Genomic DNA, 18,717 nt, shown 5'->3' with positions numbered 1-18,717 from the left:
ACATAAGGCCTCATTCAGAGTTGTGGATGGTGCTGGGATGCTGACCCCCTCGTCATATTGGTCAGCCCTGAGGAGAAAGCCCCCCCTTTCTTCCTCCAGTGCTCCCTTTCTCTCTCTCTCTCTCCACCCACCCGAGAGAATAGAAGGACTAAACAACATGACGGCTTCAGTTGTATGTCTGTAGCATTAACATGGGTATCAGTGGCTTTGTTGTATCACCATCCTGTCTATGTGGTGATGGGTGATAAGCGGCCTACTTTAGACTGAATATATTAACAGATTTTTTTAAGATCTAAAACAAAACATCAACCCGATGTACCCTAGGAATTGTCACCCATCTGTAAGAATAAGGGTGTTTTTGTTATTGTAATCATCATAAGAATCTTGTGCAATTAGTCAATAACATCTGGTAATACTTATTATTTTCTTTTCTCTCTCTTCATCTCTTTTTAAAGAAGTCATTGATTGAAAGTCGAGTTTTAGAACTACAGATGTTATTATGTGGGGATATACAGCTGCTAAGGGCCCTGTAAAACAAGCCCCAATTTCCTTAAGTCACAGAAGGTGTAGACTAATTTCCCCAAAATATCACATGAGAAGAAGGGGCCCCAATATAAGACATTAGGGATGCAGTGGCATTTCACATTACCTAAAATATGGTGTCTTTTGTAGTTTGTTTGTAAAGAATAAAAAAATAAATTTCCAACCTTTTTCCACAAGAACATTAGTTCTTAGTTTTAATTTAAATGGTGTTTTTAACATAATATCCAAATAAGTAAATTGTATGGTACTAACATATACATGAAACTAAGCAATAGGACTGAATGGTATAACAGTGTAACTCTAACACCCAAATTCACCATTTGAAGAAATGAAAGTCAGCTGAGACAACCAGTGACGGTTAATTAAAACTGTTTGTGAAAATTTTCTCTTCACCTAAATATTCCACCTGTTTATTTTGAAAACTAGAGACACACTGAATTCTCTTCACTCCTGTGAAACGTGGAATGTTATTGGCCTTTTTTTGTCTTCAGGTCTACACAAGAATGAATAAAAGCACATCATCTTCTGAGCAAGAATCGTACATCTAATTCTCAATCTTATCCATAACAGTTATGTTCTATAAATACTGACACATAGCAGTACGCCCCCATGACCTCTAGATGGCAGTAGTGTCACATAAATTGGGAGTGTACTGCTGACTCAATGTCCTGAACTTTATCAAACACACACACAGACACACAAACACAATGTCTTTTATTGAAGTGTCAGTCGTTTCAATGAGAAAAGTGTGTGCCATACTTAAAGTGTAGTCAGTGGCTCTTAAATGCAATCAGGATGCATGTGGTTCTTTTCACCTGCTGTGAGTTGAATACAAAATCCTTAAACCATTTGAAAGATTGTAATTGTGCTGTTAATGTTAAGGCAGGGCTACTAGTGATGATGCTATAATGATGGTAATGATGGTCGAGCTTAGACTACAAAGGGTCAACCAGAGTCAAACGAGGAACCAGTTTGAGAAGCGGTCAGCTGCATTATATAAGGTGCAAAGCAGTGGTGATTTTCCTTAATAGCCATACAATTATGTCTTTCAAGCAATGATAACGGCTCGCTATGTTTTTTTCCTTTCTCTCTTCCCTTCTCCACTGACCAAGCAGCCTCCTAATTCCTGTTCCTTTATATCTTTTCCATCATCTCCCCCTTTGCCTCTTTTTGTCTTTCTTTCATTCTTTGACCCTTCTCTTTCTTTCCCCAGTATAACCAATGAGGCTGGAGCATCCATCTACAGTGTGAGTCCTGAGGCGGTCAAAGAGATGCCTGACTTGGACCCCAACCTTAGGAGTGCAGGTTTGCCATTATTATTATTATTCACCATGCATTTAATGGCAAAGTTACAGTGGTGTTGTGAAAGACACTGTGTATAGGGCTGCAACAAACTATTATTTTGATAATTGGTTCGACTGCCCATCACAGTTTCCCAGAGCCTAAGGTGATGTCTGAATTGATTGTTTTGTACAACTAGCAATCAAAAACCAAAAAAAAGATAATGAATTAACAATGATAAAGAACAGTTCAGTAAATTCAATAACTGTGTCAACATTATTGTGAATTGCTCTTGTATTACAATAGAGTTGTACATATTGTCCCTTTTTGTGTAAATGACACACAAAGAAAGAGTACACATAATATGGGCCATTGTTATACTACTATATTATTGTATGGTTGGTCTATGTAACACAAAGTGATGATAATACTGGGGAACACAATGCAAAAGTATTTGAGAACTCCCACTTAATTTTCTGTTTTTACACTAACAGATCACAATTTAGTGTTTCATGTGAGCAGTCATCTAACTTTCTGTCAGAAAATCGTCCCACAAATTTTTAAGTACCAACCTATTACCAGCCCCATACAGTACCGTCACATTGTCAGTGAATTTCTGGCATTGTTATTAGGTTCTCTTATGTCTCTCTTGCTTTCATTTGCCTCTCTCCTTCTTTCTCTGACTCCCACTTACACTCCACATACTATCATTGAAAACATAGCAGAATAAAAGTAAATTGCATAGAGTTTTGGAGAATAAATGTTTCCAGCAGACTTCCTCTATAAAAGCCATAAATCAAGCAAGGCTGGATTATTCCTTACTAGTTTCCTATGGTCAGCAGCACGGCGAGCCACGGAGAGCCATATTTATACCCCTAATGAAAGCCATAAGAAATCTACAGTGTTTGACTATGGATGGGTATAAAAAGAGTGGCACTGAGCCAAGACACTACGGTCAGATGTGGCGACAGAGTGTTTGTGTCTGGCTGTGTTTACCTTTGGGGGCTATGTGTGTTTCTGCCTCTGTCTAAACGAATGGCCACGTAACATAGTATGCAGGGAACTGTAAGTTATAGGCACCTTCCATCTGTCTCATCTGTTGTTGGCAGATCTAGGGACACCTAGTGGAGATAGGCAATATTTCAACCATTCTCCAGGAGGACTGTTTTTGTGGTCTGTGCTCCTTTCCTCCCTATTCTCTTCGATTCAAGAAAGATTAGTTCAGAGTAACCACAAAGGAAAAAAATAATCAGGAGTACAGATCAGTTTTCCTGGACCATTGTCACTCAGTGATTGCCTGTTGCAGTATTTTCTCCGTGTGATCTGCAAGAATATCAGTGCAGCTACATCTCAGCTGCCCTCCTGTCAGGCCAGAATTCTGCACGTCACATTCTTCCACTTCTCCTCAGCGATGCGCCTTTCTGAATGGGGCATCCCTCTCTTGTTTCTTTCTTTATTGCCTCTCATTTTTGTATTACTGTATTTTGCTTATAAATTTTCTATAAGTGCTGGAGAGTAATGCTGGACTCCTCTTATAGAGAGAGAGGGCGGGGGGATAGAGTCAGAGACAGAATAGATTGAAAAAGTATTGGGGAGTTTTGGTGGTGCACTGAGCAAGGCCAGGGTTGAAACTCCATCCCTGTCTAAATATTATCTCAGGCAGCAGCCTCCCACCGCAACCAGCGGAGAGAGGAGAGCCATTGATTCCAGACATACTCCCTCCATTACATCCCATCCTTCTTTCTCTTTGTCTGTCCGTTCTGCGTCAAAGATCTAAGTCTGACACATGTCATGCTGATGCGTATAACATTTTGGTGAATCTCTGTTGGATTCAGTGTCATCTAGCAGTGAAGTTGCAGATTGCAATCCCTTTGAATATAGCTCAGCCTTCCAAGCATGTAGGAGAAACTACAGTGACTACAAAACGCTGACAGGCCCTATCTACAGCCAGTGTGTGGTTTGTCAGTTCAGGGCTAATGTAGAAACATGGCGGTTCAAAATGGCGGCTTTCATGGAAGAAAACCCACTCCCTCTGGAGATAAAAACGGCTTATTCTAAGTTAACAAAAACACAACTATTCTTATTTTTATTCTTATATTTATTTTTGTAGATGAAAACTGAATATTACATTCAGTTTCTAAAGACTAACTTAAGACTAAATAGAATAATATACTATAATATAATTTAAATGCATTTGTTATTTTCTCAAATATACTGTAGGACTTGAGTTGTTTACTACATTTGTGTGTTGAAAATAACAAGATTAACAAAGACAGCAATGTAAAGCATTTGTTGCAAACTAAGATGGCTACGGGTCACTGCTGGTATTGTTAGCTCATAGAAGGGGCCACTTCAACATTTAATTACTACACAAAACCGCAGTATTCTGAAAATATATTTTCATTACTGACATACTTAACAAAAAAAACAGCAGTTTCTATACATTTTTATATCATCATTTTATATCCTCTTTATTGTTCATGGCAAATAAATGGAGGCCCAAAACCTGCCCTCTTCTTATCAACTGCTTTGTAGGCACCTTTAAACTTTGCCAATTTTTTGTGCCAAACAAAATACATTTTTAAAAATAATTTAATCATTTTAAAATAATATTTAAAATGAATTAAAAATATAAATTTTAAATGTTTTATTATAAATGCATATGAAGGGGTAGTTTGATTTGATATAAAAACAACTGGAAAAGAATGGTAAGAAAAAATGAAAATCCTGCAGGCCGGATTATGTTATATTTTTGACATCATGTCGCAGTCCAGAGGGACGGGGATAGAGGGCTGGAAATGACCCGCGGGCTGGCATTTTGAGATCTCTGATGTGAGGTGTTAACACCCAGAACTGCAACGTCCTTTGTCTTTTTTAGGGACATAAATGTGAGCAGTTATTTGGTTGTGTTATTCTCTCCCTCTCTGTGTGCCTATGTGTGTGTGTCGGGGGATGATGTCATGTATTATGGTGTGTATGTGAGTAAGGTTGTTTGTAATTTTTCTCCTTGTCACTGGGCCCTGCCAGCATATTCATGGAAAAGACATTTGGCTTCATGCAGCAGCAGGCTGAAGCCTTACAGACTCCATCGTTAAAAGCAACCCTACTTTGGTCGATATAGACTTTGTGCGTTTATTTGTGTGCTACATTTGGCAGTGTGTGCCATTGTGCATGGGTCTGGTTAAATTAGTGGTTTTAAAAGTTCATGGCTCCAGCATCTATCAGGAAGCTAAATGACAGGTGCAAAGACTCCATTTGAAAGCCAGCTTTAATTATTATTATTGGGGGTGGAGGAATGACAATTAGGTTTGGCCTGCCCTCGGGCCAGCACTGTAATATGCAGACAATTTGCATATTCAGTAATTATAAATAATATGGATTTGCATATTCAATAACTGTGATTCAGATAGCAAGTTCATGAAAAACACAAACCATAGAATCTCATGAGACATAATCAAATGTGTGTTCCCTTGGTGTGTGTGTGTGTGTGTCGACAGTGTCCATTGGAAGACGTGTCCAAGATCCAATGGCTGAGCTTGTGAAGATTGATCCTAAACACATAGGCATTGGAACATACCAGGTAAGTGTGTTTTTGTTTTTCTCTGTTGGGATGCTCCTTATGGGTGGGGGCTTCTTTGCCTGGGCAGTGAAACATCTGCTGTGAGTTAGACTGAAGCAAAGAGCCGAGTAGATGAGTGTGTGTGTTTGTGTGTGAGGATGGTGTAAAAGCACATGCGCACATTAGCAATAAACCATGATTATACACACATGTGTATTGTTATTACACTGTTTGCTGTAGTTACTTATATGCCACAAAGCAGCAAATGTGCAAAGAGGTTGCATGTTTATTGATAATTTTTGTCTTTAGTCTCTCATTTATTTAACCAGTATGGTGAGAGTCCTGACCAGAATTAGCATAATTATGTTACATGAATCAACATACAACCAATTTTCACAGAAGTAATCTTTTATTCTGATCATTATTTACAGTCTGCTTTGCTTTTACTTTGATTATTTTCATGCGGAGTTTAAGTGTGGCTTTTGTATTGCAGACAAAACATAGAAAGCAGAAATTGGGATTTGAGGCATAAAGGGAATGTGAGTGAGGGACTGAAGATGTGCAGGACAAACTTGGTTGAGAGAAAAGAGCCTAACAGGAAAGTAGATAAACTTGGCTGAGGCCTGTGTCAACAGATGATGCTGAGGGTGACAGCTAATTCGATTAATGGAGATCAGGCATGACGTATGTTTAGACATTTGTTTTTTCTTGTGTGCTTGCTGCTCCTCGTCCATATGTGTTCGTGTGTATGTGTGCAGATAAAACAAAAGTTAGCTCAGTGTTGATTTTGTTCATTGCAAGTGCGTGTGTGTGAGTCGGGGAAGGGAGGCATTAGGTCAGCATGTCTTCTATTTACACCATTAATGCAGTATTGTTCTCCATATATGGTAGGTTGTGGGGGAAAGGGGTATGAGTAGATGGAAATGGGAACAAAAGAAACCTGATTGAAGATGGCAAAGGCAAGAAGAATAAACTAGCAGCTATATGTTAGACCAGCAGTGAGTAATGTATTGGTCATAGCATCCAGATGATAGATCTAACAAAGTTTTTGTTGATTTTATTATTGATTTAAAAGACAGAAGCATGGTCAGGAGAAAAACAGAAGAGCATTCTCCTCCTCTGTAGAGGAATTTTAAAGTGATGTGTTAAATTGGAAGAATTCCTGTTGCTAATTGAGATGCGAAGGCCGTTCACTGTTTAGGCAGCGTAGAGGTAGAGGAGTCAATGTAAGACTGCGTGTAGAGCTCATTTTATGACTGATTGATTTATTGATCATTCATGTAGTTACTGTTTTAAACAGTCAAACAACAGTAAAATGCCCAGTTTGATCGAACTGTGATTTTTTTTCCCCAGTCTTTTTAATCCATAATTATCTAAAACAGAGAAAAGCAGCAAATCCTCACATTTCAGAAGCTGGAATCGGATTATTTGGCTTTTTTGTTTGATAAGTAGCAACTAACAATTTATCAAATATTAAAATGGGTGTCAGTTATCTTCTAAATGATTAATAGTGTAATTGAACGCTTTAGAGCTCAAACAATTACTACTCCTGGGGATTGAGGGAAGAATTACTGTGAGGAGCCTCCTGTACACTAAGCCAGTTTTTTAACAAACATTTAACAGCTGACACTCAGGGTGTGTAAAAGTTTTGTCACTTGTTGGCGTTAGCTGACAGAGCATCCATTTCAGTGTTAACAAGCAAAACAATCCAACGGTGCGAAGAAAAAATCCCATTTGACCATTTCTCTAAATGAGATGGAAAAGACAGAGAAGGGGGGGCTAAAAAAAGGACACCAGAGGGTGACAAAAGTCAAAGGAAAGGAAATGACTGGGAGATTTGAGTGGGAAAATGGAGATTTTAAAAGAGAAAGGAAGAGGTCATATTGTGCAAGTGCTTGTGCTATGCATTTGTGACTGAGTGTGTTAGGTCACAGGCCCGTGTCTCTCATCACATCCTGACTGGGCTCTCTGGGGTGCCTGGGGTTCTGCACCTCCCGCTCTCAGATCATGTGACTAGGTCAACAAATGATAATATAACCAGGTAAATAAACTCTGGGTGCTGACAGATATGAGATGGGACATCACTTTGACCTGTGTGTTAGCTCAGGCAGACACACACAAACACACACGTACGTACACACCTTAACGTGTCTTTGTGGACATTTGTATTACTGTATATGTGAATATGTATGCAATAGAATGAGTCAAAAGTGCACTCATGCATACGTCTCTGTTTTCTAGCAAGTTCTTTTGTGTAATTCATGGCATTTTGAGCTTTCTGAAAGTTTATTGCCATTAGACCCAAAAGGCATAAGGGTAGATGTAACTCTAGACAGCTGGCACAGCATGCTCTCTTTTTCTCTCTCCCTCTGCTGACTCAGTGAGTGACAGCTCTGAGAGAAAGGAGGAAATGAGCTGAGGGCTAAAAAAGTGAGGCCCATTAAAATCAGATTGGACGTAACTATTGGTGTGGGAACATTGTTTTCACTACAGCAGCACTGGCTGACAGGTTTTTCTGGATACTGAGTTTGCCAGATTCACGTCTGTTTGAATGGAGAGCCAATGCTATTAATATTTTTTGTGGTTATCCAGGGTAGAATACGTTTAAAAGGCTACTGATACTTTTATAGATTTTAGAAAATAACACGGACAAAGATTTCAGGAGTCTTGTGTCCTTAATAATTAGACACTTAATGGGCGTGGCCTTTGGGCAGCTCCTTCATCTGTCAATCAGGTCTTTATGTTGCTATGGTCTGTTGACAGCTGGGTAATTCCCAGAGCTGTGAGACTGCTACTGGAAAATACACACATAGACACACACTGCTGTGTAAGAAAACATTGCCCGCAAGCCGGATATTAAAGAAACTGTCACTCTTCCCCTCACCTCTTTCAACTGCTCTCCTTTTCTCACTCTCAATCTTTTTGCTAGAATTTTTCTCTTTTTATCTTTTTTCTTCTTTTCCTGCAATATTTTTGTCTCTCTTTCAAATGGTAGAGCATGTATTGTGGACATACACCGTAGGCATTGTAGAACATAGCATCGGACGTAGCTAAAGGGACTTTAGAATCTGAAGTTTGGGATTGTTTCCTGTTGTCACAATGTCAGCTCTGGATAGGGCTGAGGTTGGAAAGGAAGCTGCAGCCACCATTATGGTTTTTAGAGTCATGGATTAGCTGAGACAGGTAATAAAATCAGTATTTGAGGGTTAAATAAAAAAGACTGATAGCAGTATATCAACCAAAAGAACATCCCGGTATATTTTGCATTTTTTTGCTTCGACTGTTTATTTGTGAAAAGTCATCCTTTAAAATAGGGCTCTATGCCTTATTCTTTTTTATTTAATATTTATGGTTCTTGACTTTTCCTTATCTTCTCCTGTGTTTACTGGTGTGCATCAAGGGCAATCAAGTGTCAATAATGGTCCTTACAAGAAGGGAAATTAGGTATTTAGGTACCATGTGGAATTTATTTTTTAAATTAAATTAATTAAATTAATTAATTAATAAAATTTTTGTATTTTTTTTTTGTATATCTACAAGTACGTTAGTAGGCTTTTCTAACAACAGAGTGGCATTTCTTTAGAGCCAGCCAATTCAAAAGAAAAACTACACCTTCAGGTGTGTTTCACTTAAAATTCAGTTGACTGAATTTGAGGTTTTTACCTACAGCTAGTGTGAATGATGTCACTTTTCACACCAAGGCTGCTGTGCCTATAGTGCACTTTTTGTGTGTGTGTGTGTTCATGCTATCTTTCACTCTTGAATGGTAGTGCCTACAGGGGAGACAGGAGCAGACAGAGCTGAAAGAAGGAAGGAGAATGAGAAATCAAGGTTTGACAGTGATTGACTGCCTCTGCATTTTTAGGCGTGGGAAAAAAAAATGCTCTCTAAGATTCGATCAGTGGCAGAAGCTGCCAAATATTATCTGCTACTATTTTAATTATTTCCCTTAGGTCTGTCACAGCATGTGTCTGTGTGTTTGTGTGTTGAGTGAGGTTGGAAGATGAGTCAAAGCTTGTATCTTTACTTGTATAATGGATTTAAACAGGCTCATGCCAATTCTCTACTTATTCAACAATTTATAAAACATTTACTGGCTGTTGTCATGTCAGGCTACAGAATGGTAGAACAATAAATCCAAAACTTGAGAAGCTGTAGCTGAGAAGTACCATCAAAAGGATGTAAAAATGTGTTTTTGTTTTTGTTTGTTTAGTCTAGTTTATTCTAAGTTTTAAAAAAAAAAAAAAAACCTGCTCAAGTCAGTGTGTCATTTGGACTTCCTGTGCCTGTGTTGAAACTTACTCCGTTTTGATTTTCTCATGCTCTGTTTTGCAGTCCCTCAGGTAATGTATGTATGTCTGTGTGTGTGAGAAAGATTGTTTTGCAGGAAGTTAAGAAATAGCCAATAGGCATTCATGAAAGGTGTTGGAAAAACATAAAACCATCTCCTTGCTGTCATATCACTTTCAGCTGTTGATTTACGACTAGTTTTTAGTTATGCACGTATTCACACACACACACACAGAAGTTTGTGCAGCTATCCTTGGTAGGACATTCCATAAACTTCATTCATTGTGGATAGCCCAGCCCAACCAAACCCCTCAACATAACCATAACCATAATCATTCATAACTAACCCTAACCTTAACCTGACATCAATTCCCACCTTACCCCCAACCCTAACCAAGACCTCATAAATTACGCTTTGCGTTTTCCCGATAAGGTCAGTGTTTATACAAGCAAAGGTCCCCAGTAGGTATCAAAAACACATGCTCACGTATAAACAGACTATAAGATAAGGTGACATGCTTGGAATAGTATAGAGTATGTTTAGAATTGAGGTGTCTGAGGCCTTATAAAAGCTGTCAGTCAAGTAGTACATGACCTTCAGATAATCTCAGACATCTTGTTGGTTTGTTATTAGAAAGCGAAGGATGTAAAATAGCAGTTTAACAGTTTTCAAACACAAGGAAATTACTGCACAATTGCAGTTTATAATCTTTCCTCTTATTAAGGCTGCCACATCTACAGATAGAGAACTGAACTTATACACCAATCAGCCATTAACTTATGACCACTGACTGCGTGTGCTTGGCCGGTGGTAATGTTGTGGCTGATGGTGATAACACGTGGGTGAAGCCAAGCAGTACAAAAGGTGTTTTTTGGAATGTTTGGCAAAGAAAACTGCCATATTCAGATTCAACATGCCTTTAAAAAATACAACAGACTGATCAAACATTGATTTACATAAACCTCATTGCTTGTTAAATCATGGGTGAGTAGTCTTATTGGCCTCCAGCAAGACAGGAGAATAACTTTCTCCCAGGCTGAATGCAATAAAGAGCCTAGTGCCATTTGATCATACAGTAGTTATCATCTTACAGTTATCCTCACATCATTTACTGCTCTTGGGTTCTGGGTACATGCAGCCATTCTGGCTCCAGATTGGTTCCAGTTGCCAAGCTCTTAGTGGCATCATTCATGAACGGTATTTCAGTCTGTCAGTCTAAAGACCTCCGCCATCATTGTCAGTCAACACCTCAACTCTCAGTAGCTGACTCGCCTCCCTTTTTCCTCTCTGTCTTTGTGGTTCTCTGTACTTATAATTTGTGGATTCAGATTACCGGTGTATATATTTGCTTCATTTTACAAAGGAATTCTGTATGTGTGTTTCTGTAACCTGAGAAAAGGACATTCATGTTTTTCAGTTTCTTAGTGAGATAACTCTTGTTTTTCTCTCTTGCTCTGAATTTTCTCACCACTCTTTTTCCCTATCTCTCTGATTGACATGTGGTAACTCAGCCACATTTAAGTACTCGAGGTGCAGACAGAAGCACTTTGTTCTTGCGCATTGGTTGGCTGGCTTCAGCTGGTTTCCCGCCAATCCAAACATGACCTTCACACATAGGGATCCAGTCCATTGGCTCTGGATGATTTTGAGGTTTAGGGGTCCGGGCGTTGGGACTGAGGAAAGGAGGACTGGAGGTGGTTTTAAAAATGGATGGTAGTGTATCTATGGGGTGGATGGAATTAGAGTTTGTTAAGATCAGCCCATTAGGGTAACATGTGTCCTTGAATAATAGTGTTTGTCTGGAAATCTGTTTAAAGTCTGTCATTGTCATTGTGACCCACACCACCTTGCAGTCCTAATTTAGATACTATGAATACAATTTAGAGTCAGTGCACCACAAAGATAGAAAAGGCAGTGGGGGAAAAAATACATCAGAGAGGTGGCTGTAATTTAAGAAGATGGAGTACAGGTACAGTACAGAGTCATCTGAAAAAAATGCTGAACATTAGAACTGAGCACCATGAGGGCCTCTTCAGGTCAGGACTATACATGGCTGTTTATGGCTACGTTCATACTGCAGGTGCAAGTGGGTTTTTTTTTTGGTCTGCAGTCTAAACGTGGCCTATGACTGTTTCTAGCTTTTATTACTAAGCCATATCACAGGGCTTTGGCTTTTTACGTACAATAATCAATGAATGTAGTTTTTCACACCTGGTTTTGAAATTAAGCCTCAGCCTGGGGTTGCGGCTGCTTGAGGATAAATTTAAATTCAGATTTGTTTTGCCAGATTTTTCACCACACACACTTTTATAATACATACTGTAGCTGAAGTTTGTAGCGTCCATGTAAAAGGGGCATTATCCCGATAGAGAACTGAAGCTTCATACACCGATCAGCCATAACATGACCACTGACTGGTGAAGTGAATAAATTAAAGGGCCAGGTGGTCATAATGTTGTGGCTGATGGGTGTATACAGTAGGGGTGAAGCCAAGCAGTACAACCACCTCAAAGGGCATTATTCCACATATACCATGTTCACTTGCCAAAGAAATGTAAAAAAAGGTCGTTTTTTTTTATATTTTAATGCTTTTTTCAATAAAAACCTAAAGTTTTTTTACAAGCCATAACTCCATTTCCGTGGTAACACCTGAGATCCTTCCTAATAGCTGGGAGAATCATTACCATCCCATAAGGTTTTAATGTAATGGAAACGTTATTCATTACTCCAGTGAATAGGATGAGGAAGACAAGACTTTGCAACGGGAGATGTTTCTAGTTCCATCTGTTCATAGAGCGCTTTGGCTCAGCTACGAGCCAGAGAGCTAATGTTATGCTAGCAAGAGTCAAAGGTAACAAATTATACTTAAAACATGCGGTTGGTTGGTTAGTTGCCTTACTGTATGTTTTGTTTTTGGAAAATGAATGGTGGTACAGTATGCCACAAAAGGAAATTCTGAACTTGTCTTTTACCAAATCATTATAGAATCATTAGCAAGTAAAACACTTGTTTATAGTAGAGTACAACGGAGCACATTGGAGGAAAATGACGGCATGCTTTGCAGAAAACTAATAAGTTTAAAGCTGTATATACTGTATATACTGTACATACAGACATAAATACACACTCTTACAGTTCATTAAAAAGTATATCCACAGTTGAGCAAAGGGGTGGGAATTTGTAACCAACTCGTTGTTAAAACTTAAGTGTTACCAGGGTCAATATTAAAAATGTTGAATATATGTTTTTATTTTTGAACTAGAATGAAATAAATACTTATTTAAGTTACAGTTTCAGTTCAGTTTTTCTCATCCCTAATTGGGCACAGTTATGTACTGAGCTACACGTGCACCTCTAAGTTAGCACTTACAATCCCTTAGATCCTCTCCTGCTGCTCCCACCTCTATAAGGTTTCAATAAGAATGTGAGATCACATTCATTGGGGTTTTACTGCAGGTTAAAACTCTCTCACACACACACACCTTCACCTTTCTCGTGTGAAAAACATTCTCCGGTGTGACATTACAGGTGATTTCCTTTTTCTCTTCTCTATCAGCGGAAACTATAAAACTTTCAGTCCTAGTTTTATGGGAACTTCTTATTGTTTGGAAAGTTATTTTTATTGTCTTCAAAATGCCTCTGGCTGTAGTGCCTCAGTGTTCACACTAAGAATCAGACTGTGGTTCACATGTAGAGTCCCCAGGGGTGCTGTGCTGTCTCTCCAGTACTACTTTTGTGTTTATTGTCCTAAACACATCATATCATCCTAAACCAACTGTTTTTGTAGAAATTACAGTAATCCATGAAATACCTTCAAAGGAAGCTCTTGCTTACAGGACTAAAAAACATGTAACTTGATCTTATTAAAAACAACAATTAAGATTAATTAAATAATTGTAATAAATTACAATTTAAAAAAAAAAATAAAAAACAACATCCAGTCATGAGGAATTGTAAACAGTCTCACAAGAAGTGTTCAGATAATTTAAAAGTACCACAATCTAAAAATGAAAGTCTGTGTTTAAAGTTAGAGCAGTTACAGCTGAGTGATAGAGGAGCATCTATAGGTAGAAATGGAATATAATATTCATAGGTATGTTGTCGTTAGTGTATAATCACTTGAAAATAAGAAATGTTGAAATGTTGTGTTTTCATTTACTTAGAATGAGCTGTTTTTATCTACAGAGGGGCGACACCTCTTCTATGTTGTTCGCCATGTTTCTACAGTAACCCAGAACAGACAAATCAAATTATATAGGGCCTTTCTCGAGTTTCACAGTCAACTGTGATAGGAAATTGAAACTACTGTCATTGGGCAAAATGCCAGCTCAAGTGTTTCCTAAATTATATAATAGATATTGTCTGATTACACATTTGTTGTTGCTTTTAAAGTTGCAAATACAACTTGCTGACAGCTGTTATATTATGCATTAGAGTGCAAGTGCTTTCCCCTATAAGTATAAGTTCAATGATTTTAAAAACAGAAACTAAGAATGTTTTACCATTTACATAGAAATGCCTAAATCTAACATCAAAGAAGGCCATCAAATATTCAGTGTTGACACAGCGTCCTTCCTCTCAACATCACTTATTGACACTATGATTATCAAAGAAAATATTTAAGTATGTCAAGTATGTATCATCATGTGTGCGCCTCATCCTATAATTATGATCATTGTTGACACCTATTAAATGCAGTGTTGGTTGTTTGCTTTGGCAGTTCTCAAGAACACCTAAGTAAAATCTTGTCAAGTTTTAAGCTGACAACGTGTCCTTCTGCTTGCGTTCCTTTTGAGATAACTAACTTGAGCCCTGTATATCATATTAGAATAAGCTGTTCTCAGCTGTTCTTCATCTCAATTATGTTATTGATTATTAAAGAATACATAGTATGCTAATCTCATGTCTTTCAAGTAGTAATAAAAAAAACACCCATTGTTGAAATTGTGAATAATTATGTCATTCCTAATATGTATGGTATTTTTGAGTAAAGGTTAGTACTCAAGCTGGGCAATAAATTGATTAAATTGAATTTACAGTTTTAAATGAATGCGAAAAATTTCAGAATGGTAAAACTGAGATTTAAACTACAAATGTTATACTGCGGGGATATACAGCTACTAAGGACTCATCTACACAGAACATGTAGAATAATTATCCAATAGTAACACATATGAGAATTAGTGGCCTCATTGAAAATGACATTACAGCTGCAGTGATGTTTCACATGGTCAAAGATATGGTGTCTTTCATTGTTTTTAGGGAAAAACAAACCCTGATTAAAATTAACTGGAGGTGTGAAAATGTTTTTATTTTGTAGGCCATATTGCCCAGGCTGTGCAGGTTCAGGCACCTTAGGTAAAAACGTGGTTCAAACTAGGGAATATCTTGTAAATGGCCAAGCAAAATGTAGAGGTTCCATGTGTTCTTTCACCCACACATAACTCTGTCTGTCTCACTTTCCGTCTCTGTCCTCAACTGTCCTGCTGTCCTGTTATTGCTGAGAGAGAAGGGTGTGTTTGCTTGCTGGAGTTGTTGTTATCTGTTTACAAGCCAGTGTTTGTTCAGAGCTTGATCATGTTACAGGACAACCCATGGTAGTCTCAGTCACGTTCACACACAACACACACACACACTCATATACACACACACAGACGCAGACACAGACACCCACACACACATAGCCCAACAGTAGTCTAGTTTAGACTGTCAGCTAATCCTCAAGCAGTTGCTGAGGCATCAGTCCAGCTGAACTCATTGGTTTTTGGCCCGGTCTCCCACAGCCCAGGGCTTCTGTATGTCAGGGGATGACTGCTAGACCTTATATGAAATCTTATTTTGGTGGTTTTCTTTTAATCAAGTTTATTTTTGGCAAAACTTTTTGTTGTTTTATGTTACAATATTAGCTCTGTGTCTCCTCTCCTTGCTTCTCATCTCCTTTATTTGCATTGTTGGTTATCCTCCCTGCTCCTTATTAGGAAAAAGATTCCAGTCCTTTTGGAAAATATTTTCTGATTAATGGTTGATTGGCTGGTGGTTGAGAAGTGTGAAGAGTTCATTTGGGGGATCTTTATCGACAGCGAGACGAGAACACCGTGTTAGCAGGAGAAAGACATTGTTGACAAGCCAAACTAAACATTCTCTCTCTTTTTTCCCCTCTATGCTTTCTCTTTGTCTTTACCTCTCTGCCTCTTACTTGCTGTACTACTTGTCAATCAAACCTCTCTCTTTCTCTGTTTGTCAGTTTTTTATTGCTAACACTCTCTACTCTTTAAGGATGGAAATGTAATAATCCTCTTGTGGAAAATATGCCTATACAGGACAAAATAGTAGGATAAAGCAAAAATGGAATTTAAAAGTGAAAAAATATACAGCCTGGGGATTATGCAAACAGAACATGATTATGTAAAGTCCATTTAAAAAGTCTGCAATAAGACATGTTTGGATGAAAATAGGACGAAAAATTACAGCATTATGCGGCCAAAGGCAGCAGTATTAGTTTTAGGAAAAAAAACAGAAATTTGATACATGAAAGTTTCTACTACTTTTCCTAAAGAGTGCTTGCTCATATGCGAAATATCTGTGTGTGTGTGAGTTCTCTGCTAATCCAGTTTTCAGTCTGACGTTCCTTCTGTTTGTGTGTGTGTTTAATTATGTATGTGGTTTTTTTTCTAAATGTGTATTTCTAGCATGATGTGTCAACCGGAGCTCTGAAGGCAGCACTGGACGGCGTGGTGCAGGAATGTGTGAGCTTTGTAGGAGTGGACATCAACATCTGCTCCGAGACACTGATGAGGTAGACAACACAAAGACGCATACATACTGTACATGTGTGAACGCAAGCACTCTCTCCTGTACACACACACTCAGACACACATTCAAATTGGGGAAACTGAGATGAAGTAGGGCTTATACGTCTGACATACTTACCCTTAGCAGTCACAACATGGCAAACCTTCATTCACACTTATGCACAGCCGCATACGCAATGTATACACCTACAAATACACGAACACACACACACACGGCCTGCCAGCTTTCTGTTGAGACTAATGCTGAACACACCCTGGCCTCACTTACTGGGTCGCCTGTAATCAACAGAGGGCATTAGGCGAGGTAGATGCACACACACATCACACACTCATAGAACGTAGTACATGTATGGAAAAAGTCGCAAATGTTTTTGGTAGAATACTGTGCACACATACACTTATTTACTGTGTACAGCACATACACATGACTCAAAAGTACAGGAAGTGCACACGTTCGATATATTCATACACACTTGCAGCGGATACAAACAGTATAAAATGAGCTGGCATTAGCTGCAGGGCAGGCATCAGGTCATCTGTTTACCTGTCTGCTCTGCAAGTGAGCTTTTTCCATTCCTGCCAGAGGTTATGTTACACACATTAAACACACACAGACGTGTCGATGACTGAGGTATTATGTGGAGTGTTGACATTTCTGTGTGTTTTAGTGTGAGTGAGTCACTTTGGACATTAACATAGCAGACCTAATTGAGTTTCAAATCAAACAAATATACTCACTAGATATTGGCTCATGTGTGTCTCTTGTGACAGTTGCCCCTGCTTGTTTAAATGCCAAGTCATGGTCTGCGCAATCTGCTCTGTTTGTTTGTATATTATAGGGATCTGGAGTAGACAGCATGTAAATAAGTGTTACAGAGTTGTGTGTAGTTATAAAATAGATATCTTATTTTGAAACTAAACTTTTTCTCCCGCAGTTATGTTTTTTACTGAAATAAACATACAGACTTCAGCAAACTTCCAGAACTGATTTTGATAAATAGATGTGTTTTGTGACGTTTTCCCATTTTATTTGTTGTTTTATCTCCAAGACATGTAGCAGGCCTAAATGCAGGCAGGGCGAGAAATATTGCAGAGTGGAGAGAGCAGAATGGTCCCTTCATCAACAGGGAGCAACTCAAACTGGTCAAAGGCATGGGGCCCAAAACCTACCAGCAGTGTGCAGGCTTCATTAGAATCAACCCGCAGACCAGGTACAGTACACACTCTAAACTGTATGTGCAGATGCATAAACATGCACAGGCACATACAGTTGACTCAGATTCTGTTTCACATTGTTGTTTTGTTTTTACATATTTCTCATTAAAGGGATCAGTTTACACAATTTGCAAAAAATAAATTTTTTTGTCTCTTGCTTTTAGTGGTATCTAGCCAAGCAGGTGGTTTTGGTTTAATTCACCCAGATTTTGAGATCTCTGAGATTTCCTCTGTGGAATTTTGTTTGTGGTGCTCAGAGCATTAAAAATGATATTTCAAAAATTAAATGGCAAACTTTCCTTGAAGGTTAAGCTTCACTGTTATTTTGCTTTCATTCCTTTAAGGGTAATTGTAACTGATGATAATAATAATAATTCTGTAATGTGTTGAAACTGTGATATTGTCTGAGATGGTTATCATACGGTGAAAATCTCATACTGCTGCAACCCTCCACTGTATTGGGGTGGAAGCAGNNNGACAAAATAAAACTTAAACTGTCTGCATGGTGAGATACTTGAGGTAATTGAAAAAATATGTTTAGATATAGATATTTGGTGAATCTACCCTTTGATGTAAAATTGTGTTTTGATATGAGACCTTTTTAAGACTTGGACTTTCTTTATAAATTTAAAATGCATCTCTTTCTTTTCAAAACAGTGTCAAACCCTTACCTCACCCTGTGTCAGTAGTGCCAGAGAAACCAGCAGCTAAGAAGGGCAAAGGAAAGACTGGTGTCAACGTACCAACCTCATTTAACCCCCTGGATCAGACCTGTATACACCCAGAGTCCTACCATGGTGCACAGAGGTACAGTAAACACCAATATTCAAACACAAAACCACACACACTTGTACACCAGCACATCCCACTGGCCAAAGCATGTTCGGGCAAAGATGGAGTTGATTTTGACACCGTCTCATATGGGGGTGGTTATAGTGGTGGAGGCCTGTGATTTGATTTACACAGACATGGGATACAAGAGAGGAGGCATTGGCTGTGAGTGTGTGTGAGTGTGT

The 18,717-nt window shown here is 38.5% G+C and overlaps 1 protein-coding gene across 1 annotated transcript in view; it reads left to right on the top strand.

Annotated features, from left to right (window-relative positions):
* The window catches only part of srbd1 (S1 RNA binding domain 1), a 49,347-nt gene that overhangs the window by 22,759 nt on the left and 7,871 nt on the right, over positions 1-18,717 (top strand). Inside the window, exons 15-19 of the mRNA XM_035664226.1 lie at positions 1,757-1,848; positions 5,322-5,404; positions 16,364-16,470; positions 17,536-17,697; positions 18,359-18,508. Coding sequence (XP_035520119.1) covers positions 1,757-1,848; positions 5,322-5,404; positions 16,364-16,470; positions 17,536-17,697; positions 18,359-18,508 — 594 coding nt within the window. The remainder of the gene's footprint in view (positions 1-1,756; positions 1,849-5,321; positions 5,405-16,363; positions 16,471-17,535; positions 17,698-18,358; positions 18,509-18,717) is intronic.

Source organism: Morone saxatilis, unplaced genomic scaffold (genome assembly GCF_004916995.1).
Source record: "Morone saxatilis isolate NCDOM2014 unplaced genomic scaffold, NCSU_SB_2.0 Contig19, whole genome shotgun sequence".
NCBI lineage: Eukaryota > Metazoa > Chordata > Actinopteri > Moronidae > Morone > Morone saxatilis.
This window is presented reverse-complemented; position numbering and strand designations above follow the sequence as displayed.